This window comes from Aulostomus chinensis, chromosome 12 (genome assembly GCF_037954235.1).
Source record: "Aulostomus chinensis isolate RoL2024-O1b breed Wild chromosome 12, RoL_Achi_v1.0, whole genome shotgun sequence".
Taxonomy (NCBI): domain Eukaryota; kingdom Metazoa; phylum Chordata; class Actinopteri; order Syngnathiformes; family Aulostomidae; genus Aulostomus; species Aulostomus chinensis.
The window spans coordinates 23,366,572-23,391,571 of record NC_141331.1 but is presented as its reverse complement, the minus strand read 5'-3'; the positions used below and the strand labels follow the sequence as shown (position 1 = coordinate 23,391,571).

Below are 25,000 nucleotides of genomic sequence, written 5' to 3'. Positions count from 1 at the left end.
GGAGATGAATGGCCTCCAGCGAAGCCTTTTACTGCAGAAACAACCCTTTCTGTGCTCAAATACACAGTACAGATGATTCAATTATCCCTCTCAGATAAACATGAGCCTGATATTTTGAACAAATGTCTCAGTGAGGATCTCTTCCGGTCTGTGTCACCTGACTCTGACTCAACATTTATGGAAAAACTGATTAGAGCTGCAAGCAGCAGGAGATCATTTTATGTGGTTTGAAGTCTAAAGATGAGACCAAGTATCCCGCTGGTTCCATCCATATGTCTGTTTTTTTTTTCACAGATTCAAATATACAAGATGTGATCACTGTTGACTTTTTATCCAGGTTGGGGACATAATTGTCAATACAGAACTATTTTGGATTTAAGCAATTGTGGCAATATGTTAAAATTAAACACTATTAAACACCTAACTAGCTACCGAGGTATATCCCATGACAATGAGCCGTTGGTAAATGTAACGAAACCTGAATGAGCAGATCATACGTAACATGTATAGTTTACTTGAATCTGACTATAGACCATATGGAATAAAGGGTGGGTGATGAAAACACTGGGTTTTGGACTATCGCTTTTGAAGCATTCAGATGTTTCTGGCTGTTGCAAATCTTGAGTCTTGGGAGTCACAAGTGATGATATTTAAACAAGAAACTGGAGCTGACACCACCGTGGTAGCAAATTGTAAATCCTGAGGTAACAATGCCCTAAAACAGTGTGTCAAACTGGTGGGTCAGGGCCCAAAAGTGGGTCATGGAGTCATTTTGAGTGGGCCATGGAGGTTTGAAAAGATTGAGGGAAAAAGTTTTTGGGACCCTATGCTTTTATCTTGAAGAACATACATTTCCCATGATGCAGTGCACATCCAGTCGTGCAGCATTGCTGCTAGGACCACATTAATTTGAGCACTTGCTAACATGTCGAAAAGCAACATGGAAAAAAGCCACATCAGGTTTTTCTTAAATGGAAGACAATCATATCATGAAGTACATGAAGGCAGTTGAGTATGTTGAAAAAGGCTGGTCATGTAGTAAGAAGTCTGTTGTTAAGGGGTTTAATGAAGTGCTCGTGGTGAATATTCTTTACAATACAATGCTGTTCAGTACATTCAGCTACAATAACATTTACGTTCTTGGACCTTGATGAGCCTTACAGCAGTCACACAGTTTTGATCCATTTCTGTTGAATATGACTGCTATCTGAGTGTACTGGAGTGGCAATGTGCATCTTATAAACTGCCTCCTGCTGGTCATTATGGCTGACCATTACACCATTGTGTTTTGTGAAGCACTGTGATGATTTGTTCTGTCTCATGTCGAAACATACATTTGAGTGGTTGAAAATTTTCTGAAATCAGAGGCAAGATCAGTTGTTGTGTACACTGCCCTAAAGCATATCCTGCTTTTTCAATTTATTTATTTAGCTCTAAATGGCGCCATGATTCACTTAATGAACATCATGCTGTATCGAAGATGACATAAAACTAGAGACTGAATCCATAATTCCACTGTTCCAATGGTGTGGCCCCTGCTGTCCGCCTGAAAGAGGCAGGCCTCCACAGTGGCTTCACTTATTGGACCAACAGGTCTGTTATATTCTATGAATCTGACATCTTGAAAAAGTCAAAGTTTGAGTCAATCCAAAAAATGAACGTCAAACACATTGTTTCTTCTAAGAAAGAAAAATTTTACAGCAAGCCCATGCAGCTATGATAATATTTTGCACATTTAACAATGAATTAAGAGACAAGGTATCATGCCACATGTACTGATTATCTTACATGGAATGATGAAAGGCTCGATGGAGCTTTATAGTGAGTCTCAGCTGTCTGGCTTCGACTACTGTTTTGTTTGACTGTCACAGCTCTCACCGTTGTTCCTCTGCAGTCGTGGGCAACTGTTAAATAAAAAGGTCTAAAATATCACTCTACACCTTCTGCTCACGCACACAATTATGGACTATCTGGTAAACACAGAGGAGCATTTCTCAACAAAAATGGTAGTGGTAGGAAGAAATGGAAGGTTGTTATAAATGTGTCAGAAGCAAGAGGGATTTTCCACTATTTACTGAAATTTAATATATCTTTGTGTTTATTGACTGATCAAGAAAATAGTTTATACAGCAGATTAAATTATGTTAAAATAGGTTTGTTGCAGTCTTAAATGAACCTTGTGCATAAACACATATTGTTCACTCTGTAACTGTGTAGGTCTCTTCATGCTTACAGGCAGGTCTCAAACACACACACACACACACACACACTTCTCAAATGAATGATGAAATCTAAATTTTTATTCAAAAGCAGTCTTAACAGATTCTTGCTAAGCTAAGTTCCATGTATGCAGGGAACTGATTTACTCAACTCCTCAGGAGGTGGAGTAGCTTTAATGCCCTTATGTATGGAGGACAAGCACAGTACAGTCCAGATAATTCAGGTACTGAGGGTGACACTGATATACATGTCCCCCTCTGCCCAGCACAGCCCACACCAAACCTTTGCAGTCCGGTCCAGCCCATTCCACATGACAAATGGCTCTCCTGATGGAGGCTGACAGGCTCTGTAATTAAAGGCCTCTATAATTGGACTGGGCAGAATCAAACGACTGGCAGCACATTTCTGGTGGCTGACCGTACTCTGGGGGAACGGTGGGAGGGAAGGAGCAAGAAAAGACAAATGGATGGAGACTGATCGAAGTAAATGTACAGATGAAAAAAAGGATAGGGTAATGGCAAGAAAACAACAAACAAATCAAATCCAGCACCCTATGTGTGTAAAGCCTGGGTATCATTTTTCACTAGAACATACAGAGGGAAAATATTTCAGCAGTCACTTGATGTTATAAATATCTTGTGATTATTCTCTTAGCTCCATCAGTGTAGCTCCGAGCAGTAGGGTTACAATGCAACAGACATTCAAACCACTGGTTTCACGCTTTTACGTGACTGTGCTTTCCTTTATTTGTAACCTCAGCCATACCCAACAGTGAAGCTAAATTTTCATGGTCTTCAATTGCATTGACACTTAGGCCTACTTAGGATTTTTAACCTCCTGATGAAAGTTCACGATCATGAGTCATGAGAGTACCAAGTTGAAAGTCTCTGTCAAATGACAGTAGATTAGGTGACAAATGATTCTAAATCATCCTATCCTACTCCAGTATAAATGAGACATAACATTCTGTTAAGAGTTCAGTTAAAGGGGAGATAGTTCACAGAAAAACACAACTGCCCAAAAATATGAAAGCACCAGAAAGTTTATGAGAGTTTTGCAAAGGCATAAAACTTTCACTGGGAGTCACAAATGGATAACAGGCCTCTGGGCTGGTGGCAGGTCTCAAGAAAATAGTAGAAGTACTTCTACACTGTGCCACCAATTCCTAATATTTTGTTTCATATGAAACAGCAAGAGGAACTCCAAGGCACTCTCATTTAGCAAAAGTTAAAAAGCCTTTATTGAAGTGGTTTGGCCACATTTAAACCTTTAAAAAACTCGTGTTTCGGCAATCAAGCCATCATCAGGGAGTCAAACAGTTCTCTCAAGGGAAGGAGAGGTTTTTAAATAAGTCCACCTATCAGAAACCTCCACCTCCCGGATGTGCTGGTCTGACTAGAACATCTGAGAGGTTTTTGATAGGTGGACTTACTTCTTAAAAACCTGAGGGGTAGCAAGATATGTTGTAGTCATTTTAGGACAACCTTAACTTTAAACTTAAAAGGTCTCCTGCTTTTTCTTGTTTTGTTTTGGTGTTATGGTTTTAACTCCTCAGAGGTCTACACTTACTAGACCCTTAGAAGCTAGCTGTAAGCTGCTACCACAGTTACTTCAGAGGGAAACACTGCTTTTCCTTTTATTTTGAGTTTTGATTGAATGTAGGAAATCTTCACGTGTCCAGTGATATTTCAAAAATCCAGAGAACAAGTGCAACAGGCCATGCCTTGCACCCCCGTGTGTGTCCGACCCATTGCAGCCTTGTTGCCCTCTCTATAATAAAAGAGGCTTGTATTGTTCTCCCTTACTAACTAAACAAAGGGAAACGAAGCCGTGCTGAATGTATAATCACGGCGCCCAGTTATTTCAGAACTATCATGTTATGGATTTGATACTACAATTGGTCCGTCAAAAATGTTACCATGACTAATGAAAGTCACCCATTGGCTTGCATCTCAAATGTTGGGCAATTAAGTATTTGTGAACAAACATCTGACTGTCCCTTCAAACACCCTAAACATACATACACACACACACGCGCGCGCGCGCGCACACACACACACACACACGCGCACACACACGCACACTCATCTGCCTCTGTCCATCCTCTTAAACCCCTCCCCCTCTAGCTCAACCCATGCAGAGTCTTTGTGCTTCAAAATCTCATAATCCCCTAAAACTGCTGTTTAACAACCGTTTGCCTGCCCCCCCCCACCACACACACACACACACACACACACACACACACACACACACACACACACACACACACACACACACACACACACACACACACACACAACCACAGACCATTGAGGAACTAGAGAGCCAGCTGGGATTACATGGCTGCAGAGACCAGGAGGAGTCCTGTTGGGATAACACTCTCTCTTTGCACCCACACAAATGCAGTGTCAGTGAGCAAAGTCCAGTGCATTTGAAAGAACAGAGGTCTTAAAAATTGTATCATAAGAAGAGGACCTCATGTCTTTTTTCAAAAAATTCATGTTCCGAAGTAAACCCTTTTTATCACTGAGAAATATAGAGTTTACATTTTCTAAAGATATCCAAAACTGAAATCAACCCCAAACACCACCTCAGAATCTTTGAATTTCTTCAAAAGTTTCTTTATGTCATTGACACACTATTATGGTAAAATGGGACTGCAGTAAAGGTATAGCAGTCCTGTGTATCCACATATGGACAAAGCCTATGGCATGTTATTTAATTTTTCTATTCTTATACGTACATTTTGGATTTGTGCAAGCGTTACATTATCTATTTTAATAGCCCTCATCAGTGTTAGAGTGAAAACTGCTAATTATGAGCCAAAATGAAGTAACCATGCAAGATCGTCTCACCACGAGTACATTTAGGTTGACATATTTGACAAACTACTTTACCATTGAACAAGAAAAATAAGCCCTGAAGCTATTATCTATATAAAACTCACCTCTGCAGGCCAAGAACATTGGTACAAATACGGTACAGAAAAGGATATTTTAGAACCAAAACTACAACGCCTGTCTGCCATAAATTTCTGGCTGCCACTGAGGATTCTGATTTTAAACATTTGAGAATGCTGCTCTCATGAAGCTCATACAGTCAGACCAATGCTGAAGCTTTCACTTTGCATGTCTGCATTCAGTTTGCCAGACATTTAAACAATCATTTTGGTAGTCACTTGAAAAAAACAAACCAACAAACAAAGAACCACACACACAGACACACACACACACACACACACACACAAATAACCAAAAGGGCCATAGGGGTATCCAATGCCCTGTAAAACAGGCCCTAGTATGATGTGATACTAAGAGGTTTACCAAACATATTGCTTCAGCTCCAAACCTCATCAGTCCAGCAGAACACATTGGAAAGGAAATGTAGTGTTTCTTAAATATCTAGTTGTGCAACTGAAGAGCAAACTCAGCTGTGATGCTTAGTTTCAACATGGCCTGTAACATGATCGAGCAATGTGGAATCCAAGTGAAAATTTGTTACATTTCCTTAATAAGCAATGTGCAAATTTAGGAAAGCTGTCTATTGTGCAACTGATGCTATAACATCTTAAACTATATGCACTGGCTCTAGTTCCAACTACTTGCAGTTCCAACAAAAAGAGAATGCAAAAATTTGGGAAAACCGCAAAATATCACTTAAAAAAACTTCATACAAAGGGGAAGTGGGTTTTGGCTTCTTCTGGGTTTTTTTTTGAAGAAAAGTTAATACAGTTTGACATGAAACATGTTTTGTTAATAAGTAAACATTTAACTGTGATCATAAAATAAACTTCTATTTGCAAGACGGACATGCAATCAACTGGTTCGGAGCGCATACAATATGCTGTGTACTGCTGTCAGTAGATGCTGGCATCGCCAACGACTGGTGGTGGTTGTAACAAAGTGGACAGAGATATTGGGGAATTACCATCAACTGAACGGGTTGTGATTTGTACTAGTGTAAGACGTGTTGCATGATGCAAAGTTTTGGAATAATTGCGCAGAGAACAGCAGCGGAAACAGGTGGTCGGTAAGTCAGTGATGATAATAATAAAGGGGTTTCCATCTACCATTGCGTGCATTTACCTTATTCGAAAAATAGCAAAAACCTACTTAAGCAAGCATACAAACTAGCACATCAGTTTCTGTAAGATTTAAGGGAGACAAAAACTCAGCAGATGGTGGAAATACATAAATACAGAGGCATTTTCTTTTTGAGCTACATTTCAAGTTGAATAAAAGGCAGTTCAAGCACACCTGTTTTTATTTGGGCATGTCATCTAAATTGGCAATAAGCCCATATTGGCTTTGAGTACCACAAAAAACCCCAAAAAACTAACAGATGACAGTAATTGATATTACTACTGCTATTACAGTTTTGAGGAGTCAAGTTTAACTCTTTCACAATTCTATTTGTATTTAGTGCCACTATTTTTCCTAGATGAACAAAAGTCATAATATTCAAATAAAATATTGCATATATTCAACTATGTCAGAATATTCTGAAGACTGTATGCAATAAAGTCAAAGTCTCAGTTATTTTAAGTACATATTTGAGTCTGCTTTATGAATAAATTGTAATATAAATTGTTTCAAAATTTCCACACGAAATGTTCTAGTTGACCTAATTGTGCAAAATAAACTGACAGCCATGAGGGGGAAAACTGTGAATCTTTGGGAGAGCATTTCGCATTTACTAAAGAGGCTCCTGTGTCTCACAAGTTTGAGTGGAGAGGCATGCCTGGCATCGACGGAATGCCAGGGTGTCACTGTGGGAAGCTTGCTGCACGCACACGTATGCACGCGCGCGCGCACACCCGCACACACACACACACACACACACACACACACACACACACACACACACACACACACACACACACACACACACACACACACACACCTACTTTAATACTACTTTAGCTTTCAAACAAAACCCTAGAAAGAATCCTTTAACCTGCGGAGGAAAAGGTCAGAGTGGCTTTACATAAACAAATATGGTTTCTTTACAAAAAAACCCAAAAAACATTCACTAAAAAGGGGTATTGGCTGGAGGCTATTTGTCCAGGGGGGTGAATAGACTAGTGTGGTCAGGTTTTAGCCAAGGGAGTTCAGCATTCACTGACCCCTGAGCAGGAACGACAACAATAAAAAAAAAAGTTGATTACAAGTGTCATCTTATTCAGGAAGTGAAAGGAGAGAAACACACTTGTTAATATGGAAAAACATATAAGTACAAAGTGCCCAAGAATCTTTGGTGAGGTGAGACAGGGAGAGGTTGGTGGGTGAGGGAAAGAAAGGAAGATGTACCGCCAAATTGAAGCCACTGATGTGCAAATTAGTACAAAATTTCAGGTTTACGTGTAAATCATAGCAGTTAGGCAGAGAAAGAGAGTGCAGAATGCACCTACGTATGCACCCTTAACACACATATGTGCTGAGCGTGTGTGAGGCCAAGGGGATGTTGAAAAGAATGGAGGGATGTCACGCTTTGTTTTTCTGCCTGTTGATTCTGAATGTGACCAATTAGTGAAGCAGAGAGACACAGAGTGTGGGAGTGGAGGAGGAGGAAGAGGAGGGGGTCCAGTTTCTTTCACCATGAGTCTCTGGCCAAGCACTGAGTCAGAGAGGGATGAAAGAAAAAAATAGGGCAGGGTACAACATAATGAATATAATGACAGACAAAAGAACTTTTCAGTCATTTGTGGCTGCTTTCCTCTGACCCCCAACTCAGCTTGAAGACTACATACTCAACTGCTGAAAGGCCAGGATGTGTTTCCTTTTTTCAGGTTCTCCACAGAGAGTTGCTCTGCTTCCATTAAAAGATGATCATAATGATAGTTTACAGGTCTCAAAAATAAATTCTAAAAAGGTTAAAAAAACAAACAAAAAAAACAACAACAGGTGGACGGTGTAGCTGCTGCTAATGCCAGACACACTGTAGGCAGATTTATTGCAGCTTGCAATTTTAATGAGAGGATGCGATTATGCACAATAAATGTCTTAGTTTCTAAAATCAACAGTGATAGCAGTCTTTGCTAAATAGCAGAGAGAATTTTTTTAAACCATAACTACTATTATCTGAGATCAAGACACAGCTAATACTGGTCTATATATCACAATTACAGGGTGGTGTTGTATTGTTTCGATTGTTCTAAGCAGGACTCTTACCCAAGAAACAAAGAAGAAGTTGTGCCAATATGAAGATTAAAGAACCTATTATTCTCTGTATTTTTACTATCAATGTGGCCAGAACCTCCTTCTAGCAAAGAGGTCAGCAATAACTGTCACTCACGCCACATGAAACTTTGACAGTCAAAGTTTTTTCTGTGTTATCTTGAAGAACAGGTGAAATACGTTGTTTAATTTTTTTAATCTTGTTTTAAGGACTAAAAATGCGCAAATTTACAAGCAGTTGTTGTTGTTTGTGTGTGTGTGTGTGTGTGTGTGTGTGTGTGTGTGTGTGTGTGTGTGTGTGTGTGTGTGTGTGTGTGTGTGTGTGTATACCTGCTGCAGGTCTGCCATGGAGTAAAGGTGAATGTGCTGGAGCAGGTATTCCCTTGGGAAAATTCTGCAAAAAGGGATGAGAAAAGTTTTTAGCGTATCATTGTCAGACAAGTAGGTCTTCTGATAAGTAAGTCAGTAATCAGAAAAAGACTACAACACTAAGACACAAGACAAGACAGACGCAAATGGTAAACTATTTGTAAGATTCGTAGAAACACATATTATACAGAGCGGTACGGTGGTGCAGTGATTAGCACTGTTGCCTCACAGCAAGAAGATTCTGGATTTGAGCTCCGGCTTCAGCACAGGATCTTTCTGTGTGAGTCTCCATGTTCTCCCTGTTCCTGTGTGGGTTCTCTCTGGTACTCCAGCTTCCTCCCACAGTCCAAAGAAATGCAATTGGGGACTAGGCTGATTGATACTCTAAATTGACCGTAGGTGTGACTGTGAGAGTGAATGGTTGTCTGTCCATTCAAGCTGGCCCTGCAAAGGACTGGCGACCCATCCAGGGTGAACCCAGCCTCTCAGCCGAAGGCTGCTGGGATAGGCTCCAGCCCCCCCGCGACCCTTAACAGGATAAGCAGTAAAAAATGGATGGGTGGACATATTACACATGCTCGGAGCTCTACTATCAACAACACATATGGAGGAATGCAAGTTTGCTTCCATGGGTAAATTGATGTCATCTCAGTTACAAACTAAACCCCTCTGTGTTTGAGCAGCAACACACTCAAACACCATTCAGTGGGAGTTGAGCTTGAAAAGCAGGCTGGATCAAACATATAAAAGAAAAACTGTCACTGGCTTCCATGCTACTGTCATTGCAGCTAGCATTGGATAACATTACATTACATTACACTGTGTACAAGCCAAAGATACTACAACAGTGTATAGTGTCTACCAAGACCACAAAAGCAACTCCTTCTCTACTTGCAATGGGAACAGGATCAATCAGCTTTTACAAGGGTGTTTGCAGTTCAAAAGATGTAGCACAAATAATTGGTATTGGACCTTAAAAGGCCATATCAATTGATCTTAAGAACAAAATATAATCCATCAGAAAGATGAGAAATACAAATACACAATTCCCATCAAAATTACTACCGCTGTGGCAGCCAAATCAAGAAAGAGAGCTTCTAGCCTTGTGTATGTGAATGTGTTAATTCTCAGATTTTATGATGTTGGAGTTCCACAATTTTTACCTTATCTTAATATTCCAGTCGTAAAGAAACAGACTGGAAACCTTGGAAACTGTGCTCCATTTCACTGGCTACATTTGTATGCTTCCAACTACTAGCAATGATTTATTATCCCCTTGGCAGAAAAAATCTGAATTGTTCATTAGAGTCACTCATCAGAAAAGACCATGATTTTTTTGAGAGACCAGTTAAATGATCATGAGGATGAAAGGTGATGACATTGTCCATGAGATGAGATTGGTTAGTTGGCAGTGCTTGTATAAGTTTCTACTTCACATTTTTAAGCATGCAGTGCATGTTACTGTGATAATAAACTCCGCTGAAAAGTCAGCCATATTTGTACTACAAAAATCCTGGATTGACACTGAAGTTACCATGGTAACTCTCTAATCCTGCTTTATAATACAGGACAATGCTGTACCTGCCACTGCCATCGTCAATGATGTATGCAAACTTTTCTTGTCTCTATACAGCATGCATCATGTCTAATACTAACTGGTACTTAGGAACAAGTCTTCTGCACATGCTGGAGAAAGTTGGTGACATGTCCATGGTGTTCTGCACAAAACTGCACTGAACAGAGAATTATTTGATGTTCTAATGTGCACAGTAGTGTTTCTGTGTCCCCTCTGCCATTACTGATACAAGTACAGACTATCTAACAAATCATTTATCCATGACAAGTCATTAAACGATGTAATCATTTTAAAAAATCTGCTGGTGTTTGATTCATGACAGTAATCCAGTTGACAATATTGTAGGGATTTTAATCAAAACTACATGTACTGACTTCCTGATATTTCAGCCTTTAAGGCTGTCAAAAAGATCTAGTTGGTTTACTTGATCTGGTGACATGAAAGATTCAGTCTCCTGGTTGGAGAAATTCCCATTCTCTTCAAGATTATGGTTCTACATGTCGAGGGCTGAGGCTTCCAAAACCAAATATAAAAGGGTTGGTATTCCAATGATGATCATATTTACAAAATGACTATTTTCAGCCACCGCAGTTATCAATGGCAGGTCTTGCTTGTGTTGTACATCGCTTTGGACAAATGAAATTGCAGCATTGCCATGATCAGTGAAGTACGGCCACTTTCATAAATTGCATTCAGTCTGGTTGTAATGTCAGACGATTCCTAGGCTCAGATCTGTGCCCGATCGATAAATGAGGGTAAGTGAATGCAAGCTGAAGTTAAAATGTGTAATTTATTATGTACTTGAGGCTGACTTCACATATTACTACATATTGTTACAGACCAGGGTTTCAAATAGTTTCATTCTTGCGCGCACACACACACACACACACACCAAACAATGATCGTAAAGTTTCAGTAAACACAAGTGTCACCCTAATTTAATATTTAACCACAAGTCTTTCAGACCATAGTACTTAACAAAGTCATAATACTAACCTTGAGACACTAGTAGAGAGACAGAGGAGAGTGTGTAATGTAAGAGACCGTGTGTGTGTGTGTGTGTGTGTGTGTGTGTGTGTGTGTGTGTGTGTATGGCCTCTCAGACAACTAAGATGCATGGCTCCATGTTAAATCCAGTCTAAGCTGTGATGAGTGTCACCAAAACACAAGTATGTCTGTAATTGTGTGTGTGTGTGTGTGTGTGTGTGTGTGTGTGTGTGTGTGTGTGTGTGTGTGTGTGTGTGTGTGTGTGTGTGTGCGTATCCAGGGGACACATGAATTACTGTGTTTGGCATGTAACCAATTCATCACAAAACACATACGCACGATAACCAAAGCGGCCACAAATACACTCTGGCTCCTTGCTGATTGCGTATCCAGTGCCAAGATGAATACATCCAGAAGAGTGTGTTCATCTTGATAACAGTATTTAAGTTCTTAAACATTTTAGATTACTAACAGCAGATAGAAATTACAAAGCATGTACGTGTAATTTTATCATAATTTTTGAAAAAAGTTTAGATTTCATCATTCATTTGAGGATAAGTGTGTGTGTGTGTGTGTGTGTGTGTGTGTGTGTGTGTGTGTGTGTGTGTGAGAGAGAGAGAGTGTGCCTGCAGGGGTACAAGAATTAACACTTTACAATCTCAATGAAACAACATCTCTGATATTAATCTTATTTTTGACAAGCTTATAACATTCAGTTTGTGTTGACACTGTGTCAGTAAAGTGTTTTTGGAAGCTACGCACTAATGGTGTTTGTCAACCCACATCTAATAAATGAGGATTATACCAAAATAATCTTAAATCAACTGATGATCGAAAATCAGTTTTGGTACATTTTTGAAAATTTTCTGACAAAAATAGTGCAATGAGCAATTATAATAAGGACGAATTTAAGTAAAAAAAACAAACTTCTGTTTTGCCTTCCACAAATGCATGAAGCTTTATAGTATCTCATATTTCAAAATTGTTTATTAAAAAGATGCTTTTTGAAAAAAATGTGTAAAAATTAACTATCCTAGCAATCCGTAAGCTGAATACATACTTTTTATTTTTTCAATAATTGCATTTGAAAAGCAACAATTGGCAACTTCAGCTCACCATACTCATGCATAACTATACCACAGTTGTGATGATGTCAGCAATTTTGACAAGCATATCATGGACAAATCATTATTGTGAATACAGCCCTACTTTGTGCACATTATCAGTGACCCATTCTTACAACTAAAGATATTTAGCTAAAACCCACGGACCAATACCTTGTATGTAACATATAAGCTTGTGATGAAATTGTATTAATTACACTGACACAACTATTAAATAAGAAAAAACAAAATAGGGTTTGCCCTAATCATATAAACATGCTACAGATACGCACAAGACTAAAACAATTAAAAAGAGACAATGAAAAAATATGCTCTAGGAAAAAAAGTGTGCGCTGTCTGGGAGGCAAAAGAAACCTCTCTCCTGATCCACTTGAAGTGTACTGATGACTAGGTTAAAGTTTTAGCACCATGGCCCTCATCAATCCTGCAGTGTTTGGAAATGGGGGGCACCAGCTGACACTAGCTAATGTGAGTCAAGTAAACACAGAACAAAATGATGCTCCTCCTCTCTGGAGCTTGGCCGTGACAATTATGTCGTTTGTTTTTACACTGATTAAAAAAAAAAAGAAATACAATACCAACAAGCAGTACTGTATTTTAATAAATCTGACCTACAAAGAGGTACAAAAAACACTGCATGCATATCTCAGGGTGTCTAGCTGGAATAATGGATATTCGAGTCCTCTCAGGTGGATGTCTCTCCAACGGAAAATGCTGGTTGGGTCAGAATGTATTAGTGACCTGAACCAGGGCGATGAGCATTTATCAGCTCACAGACAAGGCTTTCAGTGTGGGACCCCACTCAGATAAACAGTCATCCCTCTGACCATCTCACACACAAGTATATATGCACACAGGACAGACATGTAAGTATAAGCAGCACATGATTCACACAGGAATGTAGGATAAATTTACACGCGCACACACACACACACACACACACACACACACACACACACACACACACACACACACACGCCCAGACATATATATGTAAACAAAGATCATACTGCATGTCTGGAGTGGTTCATAGAATGGCGTGATCAACATCCTTTAAAAATAAATGTAAACAAAACAGCAAAACAGAAGAGGTCATTGTAGACCACAGGTCCAGAAGAGACCACACTATGATCAGTATTCACTTCCACAAAACCATCAAACAGGTCTCCTCCTATAAATATCTAGGGGTGCAGATTGATCGGGATCTGAGCTAGCATATGCATGTTACAACCTTCTGTGCAAAGATAAATCAGCGTCTACACTTTCTTATAAGAAGTAGGCTTTTTGGAGTCAGCGTGAATATTATCTTGATTTTCTACAGGTTTAGTATAGAATCCATCCATTTTTTTCCAAATGAGAATTGATAAGAGAATCCATAAAGAACCGAATCATTAAGCAGAATCGAAAATGGAATCAGAATCATAAAATTATCAATTATCAAGACTATCAATTTCCCATCCCAACCTGAGATATGGTATTTCCAGCTGGTTTGTTAAATAAAATTGTTAAATATAAATCTCAAATTGCTAGTCTTGCAAAAATGGCTGGGAAGATCATGGGTATGTCCACCCCCCTGACCATCCCCTCAGCCATTTTCAAGCAGGCAGTGATAAGACAAGGAAGGAATATTTTATCTGACCCCTTGCGTGTACTAAACTCAGAGTGCTTACTACTGCAATCTGGCAGGAGATGTAGAATTCTGCAGTGCAAATACAATAGATATAATGTCTGACATGTTCAAACCCACAGTATGCAGTTTCTTTCATTATGGGTCTCTCACTTCTATCCAAAACATAATACATTAACTGTGTTTCCATCAACATATTTTGATTTTCATTTTGAAGTATCACAACAGAAAAGGCTGATGGGAACAGAAAAAAATGTGAAATAGTAGAAAATGACCAGAGTTGTCGTCTTCATTGTTAAAAAAAACATCATTGCTGATAAATCCGACATGAGTTATACAGAAACCAGATTTCCAGAAAAGCTAACGTATTTGTAGATGTAATGCAAAACAGCAAATTTTTTAAGCATTGATCATGACATTTTATGCAGAAATGAAAAGGGTCAGTCCCCTCAATTTGCAAAAGAAATGTTTGTTATTTGAAGAGGGTTTGAGATTTAAAAAAAAAAATGTTGGTTTTTTTTGGTACATAGGTAGGAGTTGGTCAAAGTTGGGGAAATTGGGCTCTGAAATAGTTTGTAACCCCATAATTGACATCAGTATAAATGTTACCTGCGTCTGAGGTCCTCAGCAACAGTTGCCCTGCAGCTGAACAGGTAAGCCCTTAGCGACTGAAGCTGCTGACGGAGACGCAGCACAGTGCTGAGAGGCTCACAGTGCTCATACAAACAAGGGTTGAGCTGCTGGACGTCCAGGAGTGGTTCCTCATACACAAACTCCAAGAACTCCTTGGCCTGTTTAGACACCTGCATGGGCACAGAGTTAGGATCACTGCATCAAGGACAGTAAGATCATGACAAGTACAAGATCTTGGCAATGTAGGGAGAGCACTCCCAAAGGTCACAGTCTACAATAATCTAAAGATGTACAAATGTTCTGGCTCTGGGACCTCATTTATAAAACTGTACACCAGAAAGCCAACTACCAATGGTGTATGTACGAAACACAGAAGAACATCATAGCCACTCAAAAAAACCTGCTCACTTCCAAGACTCTGAAATGTGTGGGAGTATTTTGAAGATAGCTGTGTGGGTAAGTTGCCACCTTGTGCTTGTTGGTGTCCCAGTTATGCAGCAGGCGTGCTGGGATGAGGAAGGAATTGTCCTGATGGCAGCTCTGGCAGTAATACCAGCCGCTGTAGTAGCAGACCTTGGCCTTTCCTCTGGAGAGACCAACTGGGCGCTGGCAACCTACAGACAGAGACCTCCACTGCATGAGTGTTTATGTCAACAACTTATTCTTAAATGATAGGGCAGAAACTGAGCCAAAATAGCAATAGAGAACACATAAACTGCTGTTAATACATGTCAGTTTACTGTACCCCACGAAATTCCATAATAATCCAGTCATGTGGATGATAAACACAAAAGTATCAGTTTAAAATCAACTCTGACCCAAATAAGGTAAATCAGATGATGACCGTACAAACTGAAAAGGGAATCTGAATTTATTCCACTGATTATTGTGCAGAAAACCTCTCAAGAGGATATTTTTAATTTCAATCATCCCAGTTTTGTCATTCCTATTATTTCAGCATTTGACAAAAAACACACACTCTGCATGTAAATATATCAAGTATCCCACCAAAAAAAAAAAAAAAAAAATCAGGACAGCCATATACAGTACATGAGCAAAAAATGTTACTGAAATGATCAACTTTGTTGAAATATTTCATGATTGTGTGTCGCATTTTACAATGGCAAGTCTAAGTGTAGAATATTAACTGTCCTATATTAATAGAGTAAAACTGCTCCAAAGAGGCTACTTTCCTCACAACCTTCATAATCAATAATGCAAATACACTAACCTAAATCTGTTTGCCGCTAAGCATACGCTAATATCAAAATGGCTTCATGGGCAGCTGCAAATCTGATCCCAAGCAGAACATCCCCTCAGGCTTTGTAGAGGGCTGACCTAACTTAGGATATTAAGTCAACAGAGGCTGTCTGACTTAGGATAGAAGACTTAGGATAGATCTTTTGTAATATACCTGACTTGCAATTATTTGTCATAATGTCCCTCACTCGGTCTACCTAGTTTCACTACGGTCTAGATAAATCAATTACTGTTTTAGAACTTGTGCTTAAATACATTTGTTTAAATCTTTTGGCGGGAGAACATCAGTTCTCATCACCCATCTGTTTTTCCATGTTTATTATGTTCCATTAGGAAGCAAGGTAAGGTTATTCATCAATGTTTAGGTGGCAGCCAAACCTGATGCCAGAACCATTAGATTGGCTAAATATGTTGAGAGCTATGAACTGACTGGCAGGCCCTGCTGCTGGCAAAAGAACCAAACTATACAACATGTCACAATCCATCCATCCATCCATCCATCCATCCATCCATTTCTACCACTTATCCTGTTAAGGGTCGCAGGGGGGCTGGAGCCTATCCCAACTGCCTTGGGGCAAGAGGCGGGGTTCACCCTGGACTGGTTGCCAGTCCATTGCAGGGCCAACAACCATTCACACTCACAGCCATGCCTTCAGCCAATTTAGAGTATCCGATTAACCTAGTCCCCACTTGCATGTCTTTAGACTGTGGGAGGAAGCCAGAGTACCAGAGAGAACCCACGCAGGCACAGGGAGAACATGCAAACTCCACACAGAAAGATCCTGTGCTGAAACTGGGGTTTGGAACCCGGAACCTTGCTGTGCCTTGCTGTGAGGCGACAGTGCTAACCACTGCACCACTGAGCCGCCCTACTATGTCACTATGTAAACTTTAAATCAAATATTTAAATCAGCTGGACAGTATATTACCAAGCTAGTTTCAAAGTAAAAGGTAAAGCACTTGTGTGAATAAAGGAGGTTGTTTCCCTGAGATTTTGGAGCAAGCAAGTGGGCACGTTGATGAAAATGAATTTGGTGACTGGCACAAAACTGGAAGAATACAAAAACTGAGGATGAAGGACACAAAAACAACAGCAAAAATGCAGATGTTGAGAAGATTTGGGAACTTTTGATGAGTCAACACTGAAATTGTAAGTCAAATTTAAAGAAGAACAAATTTGAAACCAGCAATGTAACCACAGCATACATTTTTTCTATCCAGTCCTGCCTCCGGATGCTCTAACCAGGCAGAATCCCCTCACCAAAAGCTGGTGTATAACTCAAAACTTATATTTCTCAATATGATGTGCTTTTAATTGTTTTCAGTTGCTTTTTATAGATTGAAAATTTATTCACCATATCACATCTCTACATACTGATAGAAAAAAAAACTATAAACATGTGGGCCACTCAATGTATCTGTGGAAGCACTATGTCCAGGGTAAAGAAAACAAAACAATGTGGAAAAATCCAGTTGTTTGCTCTATTAAACAGATGCTTCTGCTTCAAGATTCAATGAGTTCTTCACTGGCCGATGATAACCCCTTCTTTAATTTAGGCCTGGTTGTTCTTTTCTATTCCCCTAAAAGACAGATAAATAAATCAAATAAACCCCTTGGGTCAGTCAACAGTTCTTGACATTTGATATTTTCATATATTGTTGAATTTTCAAGCTTCACATGCTTTAATCTCACACAGTTAAATTTTCATTAGCATTTTATCTCAGGCGTTTGTCCACAAATCAATTCAAGTTTCTGATGATATTGTAAAATTTGCTTAAAAAATGTATGAAATGCCAATTACATAGCATGATGTTGAGGGAGAATCCCACCTTATTTTTCTGTAATAGTGAAAGCATCCTACATTTTTTTTTTCAGGAAAATCTACAGAATTCCTCTACGTGTTTTCTGGACTGCTAAAAATCTTTTTCACCAACATGCTTGGTGCCTTTTCTGATATTAACATCCACGTCTGTCAAACCCATATGAAGACAGATTAGATAGCAGTCTTGACTGATCCTGTAGTCACAACAGAGTACACTTCAATAAGGTAGTGTTTTGCAGACCTTAAGAAAAAAAAGGTCCTCTCCTTTATTCAGCTTGATAGCTTTCTCTCTGACTGCTTTGTCTACTGGGCCCTTTAAAGTACAGTGTTCACCCAAACACCTGGACCTGGACAGACACGCAAACACCCTCAAAAACTTGAGCACCATAGCATTGTAACAGGTGGGTCTTATCCACACAATCTCAGAGTACATGAGGCCTGGATGAAAACAGCAAATGAAGAGAAGCAGAGAAGAAAAGAAACAGAAGATTATAATCTGAGTTTTGGAAAACAGAGCCACAAGAGAAAAGAAGAGGAAGACGAATCTATGCCTGCCTGTTTGTCAGTGGTTCTTCAGCAAAAGAGACAACATTGATTCAGAAGGGGGAAAAGCACATGATGAGTAAGATGCTACTGAGAGATGAGAGCAGCATGACAAAAAAGGCTAAGATCAAACAAGGACAGATGACAAATAGATATTAGTTCAGCTACTTTTCTATCATAACTAGAATCTCTTGGCTGAGGAAGGACAATACGTGAATCAGTGCTGAGCTGGATTCTTGCTTCATCTGATGAATAATAAAATCTATGCTGGAGTGGTCAGAGAAAGATAGAACAAAAGCAGCAACAAACAATCATTACCATCATCACATCATATTTTCTTAAATTAATCAATATGTTATAAATTGTAAAACTGTAGCTCATTAAATTACCAACACCAGTCACTGTCTCAACGCCACAGATATTCCATTTTACAGCGATATAAAATGGGAAAAGAAAATCTGAGAGGGCGACACCAGACAGGGTTTTTGCATGTGTGCTTAACAAATTAATTTGAAGGTACAGTCAGCAATTGTAATCCAGCACACTGCCACCTTGTTATTCGCTGCATTGCCATTTAAATCTAAAATAAATTTTAAGGAACAATTTAAAATTCGAACAATTTAAGAAAAAGCAGAAATGGAGCAAATAAACCAGAATAGAGTGTATTTCAATCAGACAATTGAGGTACAGGCAACATTACCCATGACTGAAATAAGCAGCCTGAAGACAGAAGAGGTCACAAACCCAGACACATAACAGACAATCTGGCTCAGTGTTTAAAAGGAGTTTCAATATAAGATTCGGGGAAAAATAATTATACTTATCTGTACTCTTGTCACTTCTCTGTTAAGAGCCTACTGACTCAGGACCTGTCGCTACACTCCTAGATGGGTGGGTCAGTGGAGATACCCATGAGATGACTTTTCAGTGCATTGTCTCGTTTCTGAGCAGTCTCTGATCTAATACAGGTATAAAATATTCAGGGCAGTGGCTCCCCAGATCCAGCATTGAGAAACACAGATCTAAACCACTTTACTTGAAAGTAAAAGTAAAAATGAGCATACCTGCTTACATTAATTCCTTGTAGTGTTGAATAATTTTCATCGGATTTACAAACAGATAAATATATTTGGGACTGGGTCCTACAATTTAGGAGAACTCTGTAAATAATGAGTAAAAATGGAGCAAACAAATAATATACCATGAATGCAGCATAATTCACAAACATTTGTGTGACAATCATGGCATGGCAGTAATCTAGAAAGTCTTTTTTCTTTTCTAAGTTGAAAACAAAGTCTTATCTTTGAGGGACCTACAGTATGATTGAGGACATATGTTAAATCAGTAGGTAAGCTAATTACAGCTGTGAGCTCATGTTGTTGTTGGGGTGGATGCTCTTTCACAAAACCACATCCCACTGATTGGGAGCCAGCAGGCAGAGAGGATGGTCAACAGTCAGAGAAACACTGTCACTTCAAGGAAAGAGCTGACCACCAGACCAGCTTGCTGGCCAACTGTGGCCTCCAAGTTGGTCTGCTGCTGTTGGGACCAGAGGAACAAATACACAGAAAGCTTGAAAACAAATGCAAACTGAATAACAACCTTTTCCCTCAACATCTACATCATGACAACAAGAGGTCACCACACCCACATGATGGCAAACGTATTTCTACCACAGCTGAGACTGCCTATAATGTGCTCTTTACAATAGAGCACGCGGTAAGGATTCAACAGAAAATATGGAACTATAGAGGAAGAAAAAGAAAAACCTCAGACATATAAATCTGATGCTGACCTGATCTTGACCAAAACAAGTAGAAAAACAACCTCAAAACAGAGGGAACCCTGCATAAATTCTAACCAGTAAACAGAGAGAGGCAAACCAAAAAGAAATTCTTTGTTCTTACTGAAAATCAACATGTTAAATTATGATTTAACCTACATGTCAATGAGGAGAGTGAATAGAAGTAAGTTTGGTTTTCATTTTTGTTCCATTCCCACACCTGAGGTCACCCTTACATATAGCCCAAATATGAAGCAAAGGACATAAATTATGAATATCTTTGCCAAAGTCCTGTACTGGTCCTTTCTTTTTAGGTGTTATTGAGGATCATACCCCAATGTGGGGGTTGTATGGAATGGACTTGGACTGTTTGGCTGACTGAAACTAAGCCAGTCAGCACAGAGTAGTCCTAGGTTATCATGACAACTCAGGAAGGATCATGGCTGAATTGGGGCAGGAGGTTGACACCATATTCCACGGACAAATGCGCCAGAAATTGCATACCATGGACATGTGAACAATATGTACTATTTTAACCAGCTAAATTGTATGCTAGTATGGCATTTTGGATGTAACAACTAATAGCTATGATCTGTCCGTGACTTAGCTGTCAGTGTGAAATATCCGTTTAATTATTTAAAAAGTGCCTGACTTCTTGTGTGATGATTAAGTCATTACACACTTCATCCAGGTTGATCCAATCATTGCTCATCAATAACCACAAATGCACAGTTCTGAAGGACAGGAAATTAACTCTAAATCAAAACACTCTTCACCCCTGAAGTGCGCAACCATGTACTATGAAAGAGTATAAGTGCTGTAATGACTGAGGAGATTGAAAAGAGATTCAAACAATGTAAGCCATTGGAAGACAACATCCTAGACTTTATAAGATTATCAAGGACCATTTGTTGTTACATAAAGAGAAAAATATGCAATGGAAAAAACAGCCCAAATTGAAATTTTTTATACCAGACACCACAAGGATCCTAAGACAAACATGAGGGACATTATGCCTCCCCAAAGGCCAATGCACAAAAGTGAAGTTTGTCTGAAAGAGTTCAAAACTGACAGGGTTCCTCCTCAGCAAATGCTGCCACTCTTTGCCAAATTTAGTGAAAGCTGTAGCTTTTGTGTATTCCCTCCAACAGTAGGGCAGACAAGCAAAATCTCTTCGATGGAGGGTACCAAGACGCGCAGCAGCAAGCTAAAAATTAGAAATCAGCACACAACAGGATACCCAAGTTTTTTTTTGTCAGCAAATTTTTAAATTAAAACAAGGAAGAAGGTGCGGATTACATTTCTCATATTTGCACGATGGTGCAGTGGTCAGCACTGTCACCTCACAACAAGAAGGTTCCAGGTTTGAGTCCCGGTTTGAGCACAGGGTCTTTCTGTGTGGAGTCTCCATGTTCTCCCTGTGCCTGCGTGGGTTCTCTCCAGGTACTATGGCTTTCTCGCACATTCCAAAGACATGAAGAGGGGACTAGGCTAATTGGATTCTCTAAATTGGCCGCAGGCGTGGCTGTGAGTGTGAATGGTTGTCTGTCTATACGTGTTGGCCCTGTGATGGACTGGCGACCCGTCCAGGGTGAACCCCACCTCTTAACCGTAGCCGCTAGGATAGGCTCCAGCAGAGTTGCTCTACATAAGTACCATCATCAAGAGCATCTTTAAATATACAGGCGCTGATTAGCAGAAAAATTCATAAAGTATGACTTCCCCAACTCAATAATAAATATAGCAACTATTACACAACAGTCCAAAAATAGACAGAAATTAATTTCATTTTAAATGAGATTGAATACATGTTAAAGTACAATTTATCTCTTCATCTGTATTAGGAGGAAAAGGAGATGCAGAATACATACAACAGCACAAGGTATATTAAAATCCTATTGTGAGGAGTCTGTGTAAATTGTAAAATGCCTTGTTGAGTTTTTTAAGTTTAATGACAGCATTTTGCTAATGATAGAGTGTAAAATATCCTGGTAAATGCTGATTTTTTTTTTAATTTAGGACTTCCTCAATCAAATTTTTTGAAACAAAGTGGATTATTATTAAAACAAAGTCAAAAACTATAAACATCCATCCATTTTCTTCCGCTTATCCTGTTAAAGGTCGTGGGGGGGCTGGGGCCTATCCCAGCAGCCTTCAGGCGAGAGGCGGGGTTCACCCTGGACAGGTCACCAGTCCATCACAGGGACAACACATATAGACAGACAACCATAATTAGCATAGTCCCCATCTGCATGTCTTTGGACTGTGGGAGGAAGCCAGAGTACCAGAGAGAACCCACGCAGGTACAACATGCAGACTCCACACAGAAAGATCCTGTGCCCGAGCCAGGGATCGAACCTGGAACCTTCTTGCTGTGAGGCGACAGTGCTGACCACTGCACCACCGTGCCGCCAACTATAATCATTATATGACTACTACTTCTTTACTTCTCCAATACAAATTCATTTATGACTTTCTCTTCACAAATTACTTATTATTATGCTTACTATTACAAGTTATCTTTTTGTCATATAAATTGTGAATACTTTCTATTACTAATTGCTACCAGCTTTATCCATTTTTAGCGCTGTGTTACAACTGCTTTTCCTACTTTTCTCTGATCTTTTATGGCTCTCTCTGGCACGAAGAGAAAGAGGGACAGGAGGGAACATGAATGGGAATTCAAACGTAGCTCAAAGGTCTACCGATTGTACTGTGGCTCTCTGTAGCGAGAGAGGGTCACTTTGACCTGCCCAGGGTGGGTGTATGGTGGAGAAGAGGGAGACGGAGAGAGAGAGAGAGAGAGAGAGAGAGAGAGAGAGAGAGAGAGAGAGAGAAATGGCATGAGGATAAAATCGGGCTCGAGCTTTCATCTGCCCGCCACTGTTTCAAACTACCACACCTCTAAGAGGACACTCGTGTGTGTGTGTGTGTGTGTGTGCGCGTGTGTGCGCGCGTGTGTGTAAATTAAAACTAAAAAGACGAGAAGGCTCAGCTTTGATGTGTTTCATTCACACCGACTAAACACTCAGATGAAAATGTTCGCAAATGGTAACTACTATGATACAAGGATATTGTGTGCGACACTGAGAGAGAAAGGGAGAGACTGTCTACATTTTGATTTGAGCCCGCCTCTCTTCTCTCATATATACCGATTTCCCCTTCAGCCAAAGCTTGATGTTCAAAGATTCACATGGCCTGTTGGGGGCCTGAGAATGTGCTCCATTGCCATTCCAGAGGTCACCACAACTGAGGACATATTGCACAATGTGTGTGAGTTAGTGTGTGTGTGTGTGTGTGGGGGGGGGGGGGGGGGGCTAGGAGTGCCTATCTTCAAACGAACACCGTTTCCTTCAAAAGGAATAAAAATCACAGCAACTCCCCTGCGTAATTAGTGGAATACAATGCACATTTTGATGTTAAATAGCTATGATTCCATATGTATGGTTGGATGTAGCATGCATATGCAGACGGTAGACTTGAAACAAGTTCAAAGAGAAATATATCTTACAACTATCATCATTAAGAGTTCTTGATCACAGTAAAGGATTCATATATGAATAAGATATGTATTCAGACTAATGTTAAAATTTGCTTATTTGCATGCTGTTCATTTATTTTAAGCAGTTTATAGATTTATTGTATATTGTGCTTGGCACCAAACGCCTTAGAGACACATTATCTAGTGATATGATTGCTCTGTATGGCATTACTATGGCCTCCAGCAGCACTGTTCAGAACCTATGAGTTACATTTTAACAGGATTTGTCCTTCAATTCCCATGTTAAACATATTTCAAGGATTTCCTTTTTTCAGCTATGTAATATTCAAAAAATAAGAAACATTCAGTCAGTGATCCTCTGCTTATCCGAGTCCAGGTCACTGGGGCAGCAGCCTCAGCAACACACACACACACACAAATATATATATATATGTATATATATATATATATATATATATATATATATATATATATATATGTGTGTATATATATGTATATATATATATATATATATATATATATATATATATATGTATATATATATATATATATATATATATACACACACACATATATATATATACATATATACACATATATACATATACACACATACATACGCATATATATGTGTATGTATATGTGTATATATATGTATATGTATATATATGTATGTGTATGTGTATATATATGTATATATATATATATATATATATATATATATATATATGTATATGTGTGTATATATGTATGTGTGTGTGTGTGTGTGTGTGTGTGTGTGTGTGTGTGTGTGTGTGTGCCATCTGGAAATCAGTGATGAATAGGAGAAAGTGTATAATATTCTATTGTGTGTCTTTTACCCTGTAGGAAGACACCTGGATCTGTGAAGCAGTGTTTGGCAGTGGAATTGTGTGCAAACTCTGGCAGAGGCAATGTCCTGGTCAACTGCGAATTATAGCACATGGAGATCACATCAAGCAGAGAATAAAGCAAGTGAAACTGGCAACACCAGCCACACCTCAACACAGCCTAGATATGCCACAGGGGCTTACTGCCTAAATATTTGACACTGACATCAAGGTTCTACCAATCAATCTCTGAAAAACGCTGTATTACTTTTGAATTAATGTTTGCTGTTAAATGTTAAGGGTACATCAAACATATGCAGGTCTGACCGAGATATGATTCTGAGCCAGTCTCCTTTATACTTGTTAGTACATGTCGGTAATCTCACTCATCAAAACAAACAAGGTGTAATGAGATTCCATGTTAAGGGGGGACTCGTAAACTGAACAGACTCTTTTTTCCTGAGGACAGTTAAGTTTGCCCAGCCCCTACATGTACTATCCATCCATCCATTTTCTACCACTTATACTG

At 39.3% G+C, this 25,000-nt stretch overlaps 1 protein-coding gene across 2 annotated transcripts in view; it reads right to left on the bottom strand.

Moving 5' to 3' along the window:
• plekhm3 (pleckstrin homology domain containing M3) overlaps window positions 1-25,000 on the bottom strand; it is a 49,597-nt gene that overhangs the window by 7,930 nt on the left and 16,667 nt on the right. For both annotated transcript variants that reach the window (XM_086220829.1, XM_086220830.1), the window contains exons 4-6: window positions 15,181-15,326; window positions 14,689-14,882; window positions 8,727-8,790 (exon numbers count right to left, since the gene is read on the bottom strand). In XM_086220829.1, the coding sequence (XP_086076955.1) occupies window positions 8,727-8,790; window positions 14,689-14,882; window positions 15,181-15,326 (404 nt within the window). The remainder of the gene's footprint in view (window positions 1-8,726; window positions 8,791-14,688; window positions 14,883-15,180; window positions 15,327-25,000) is intronic.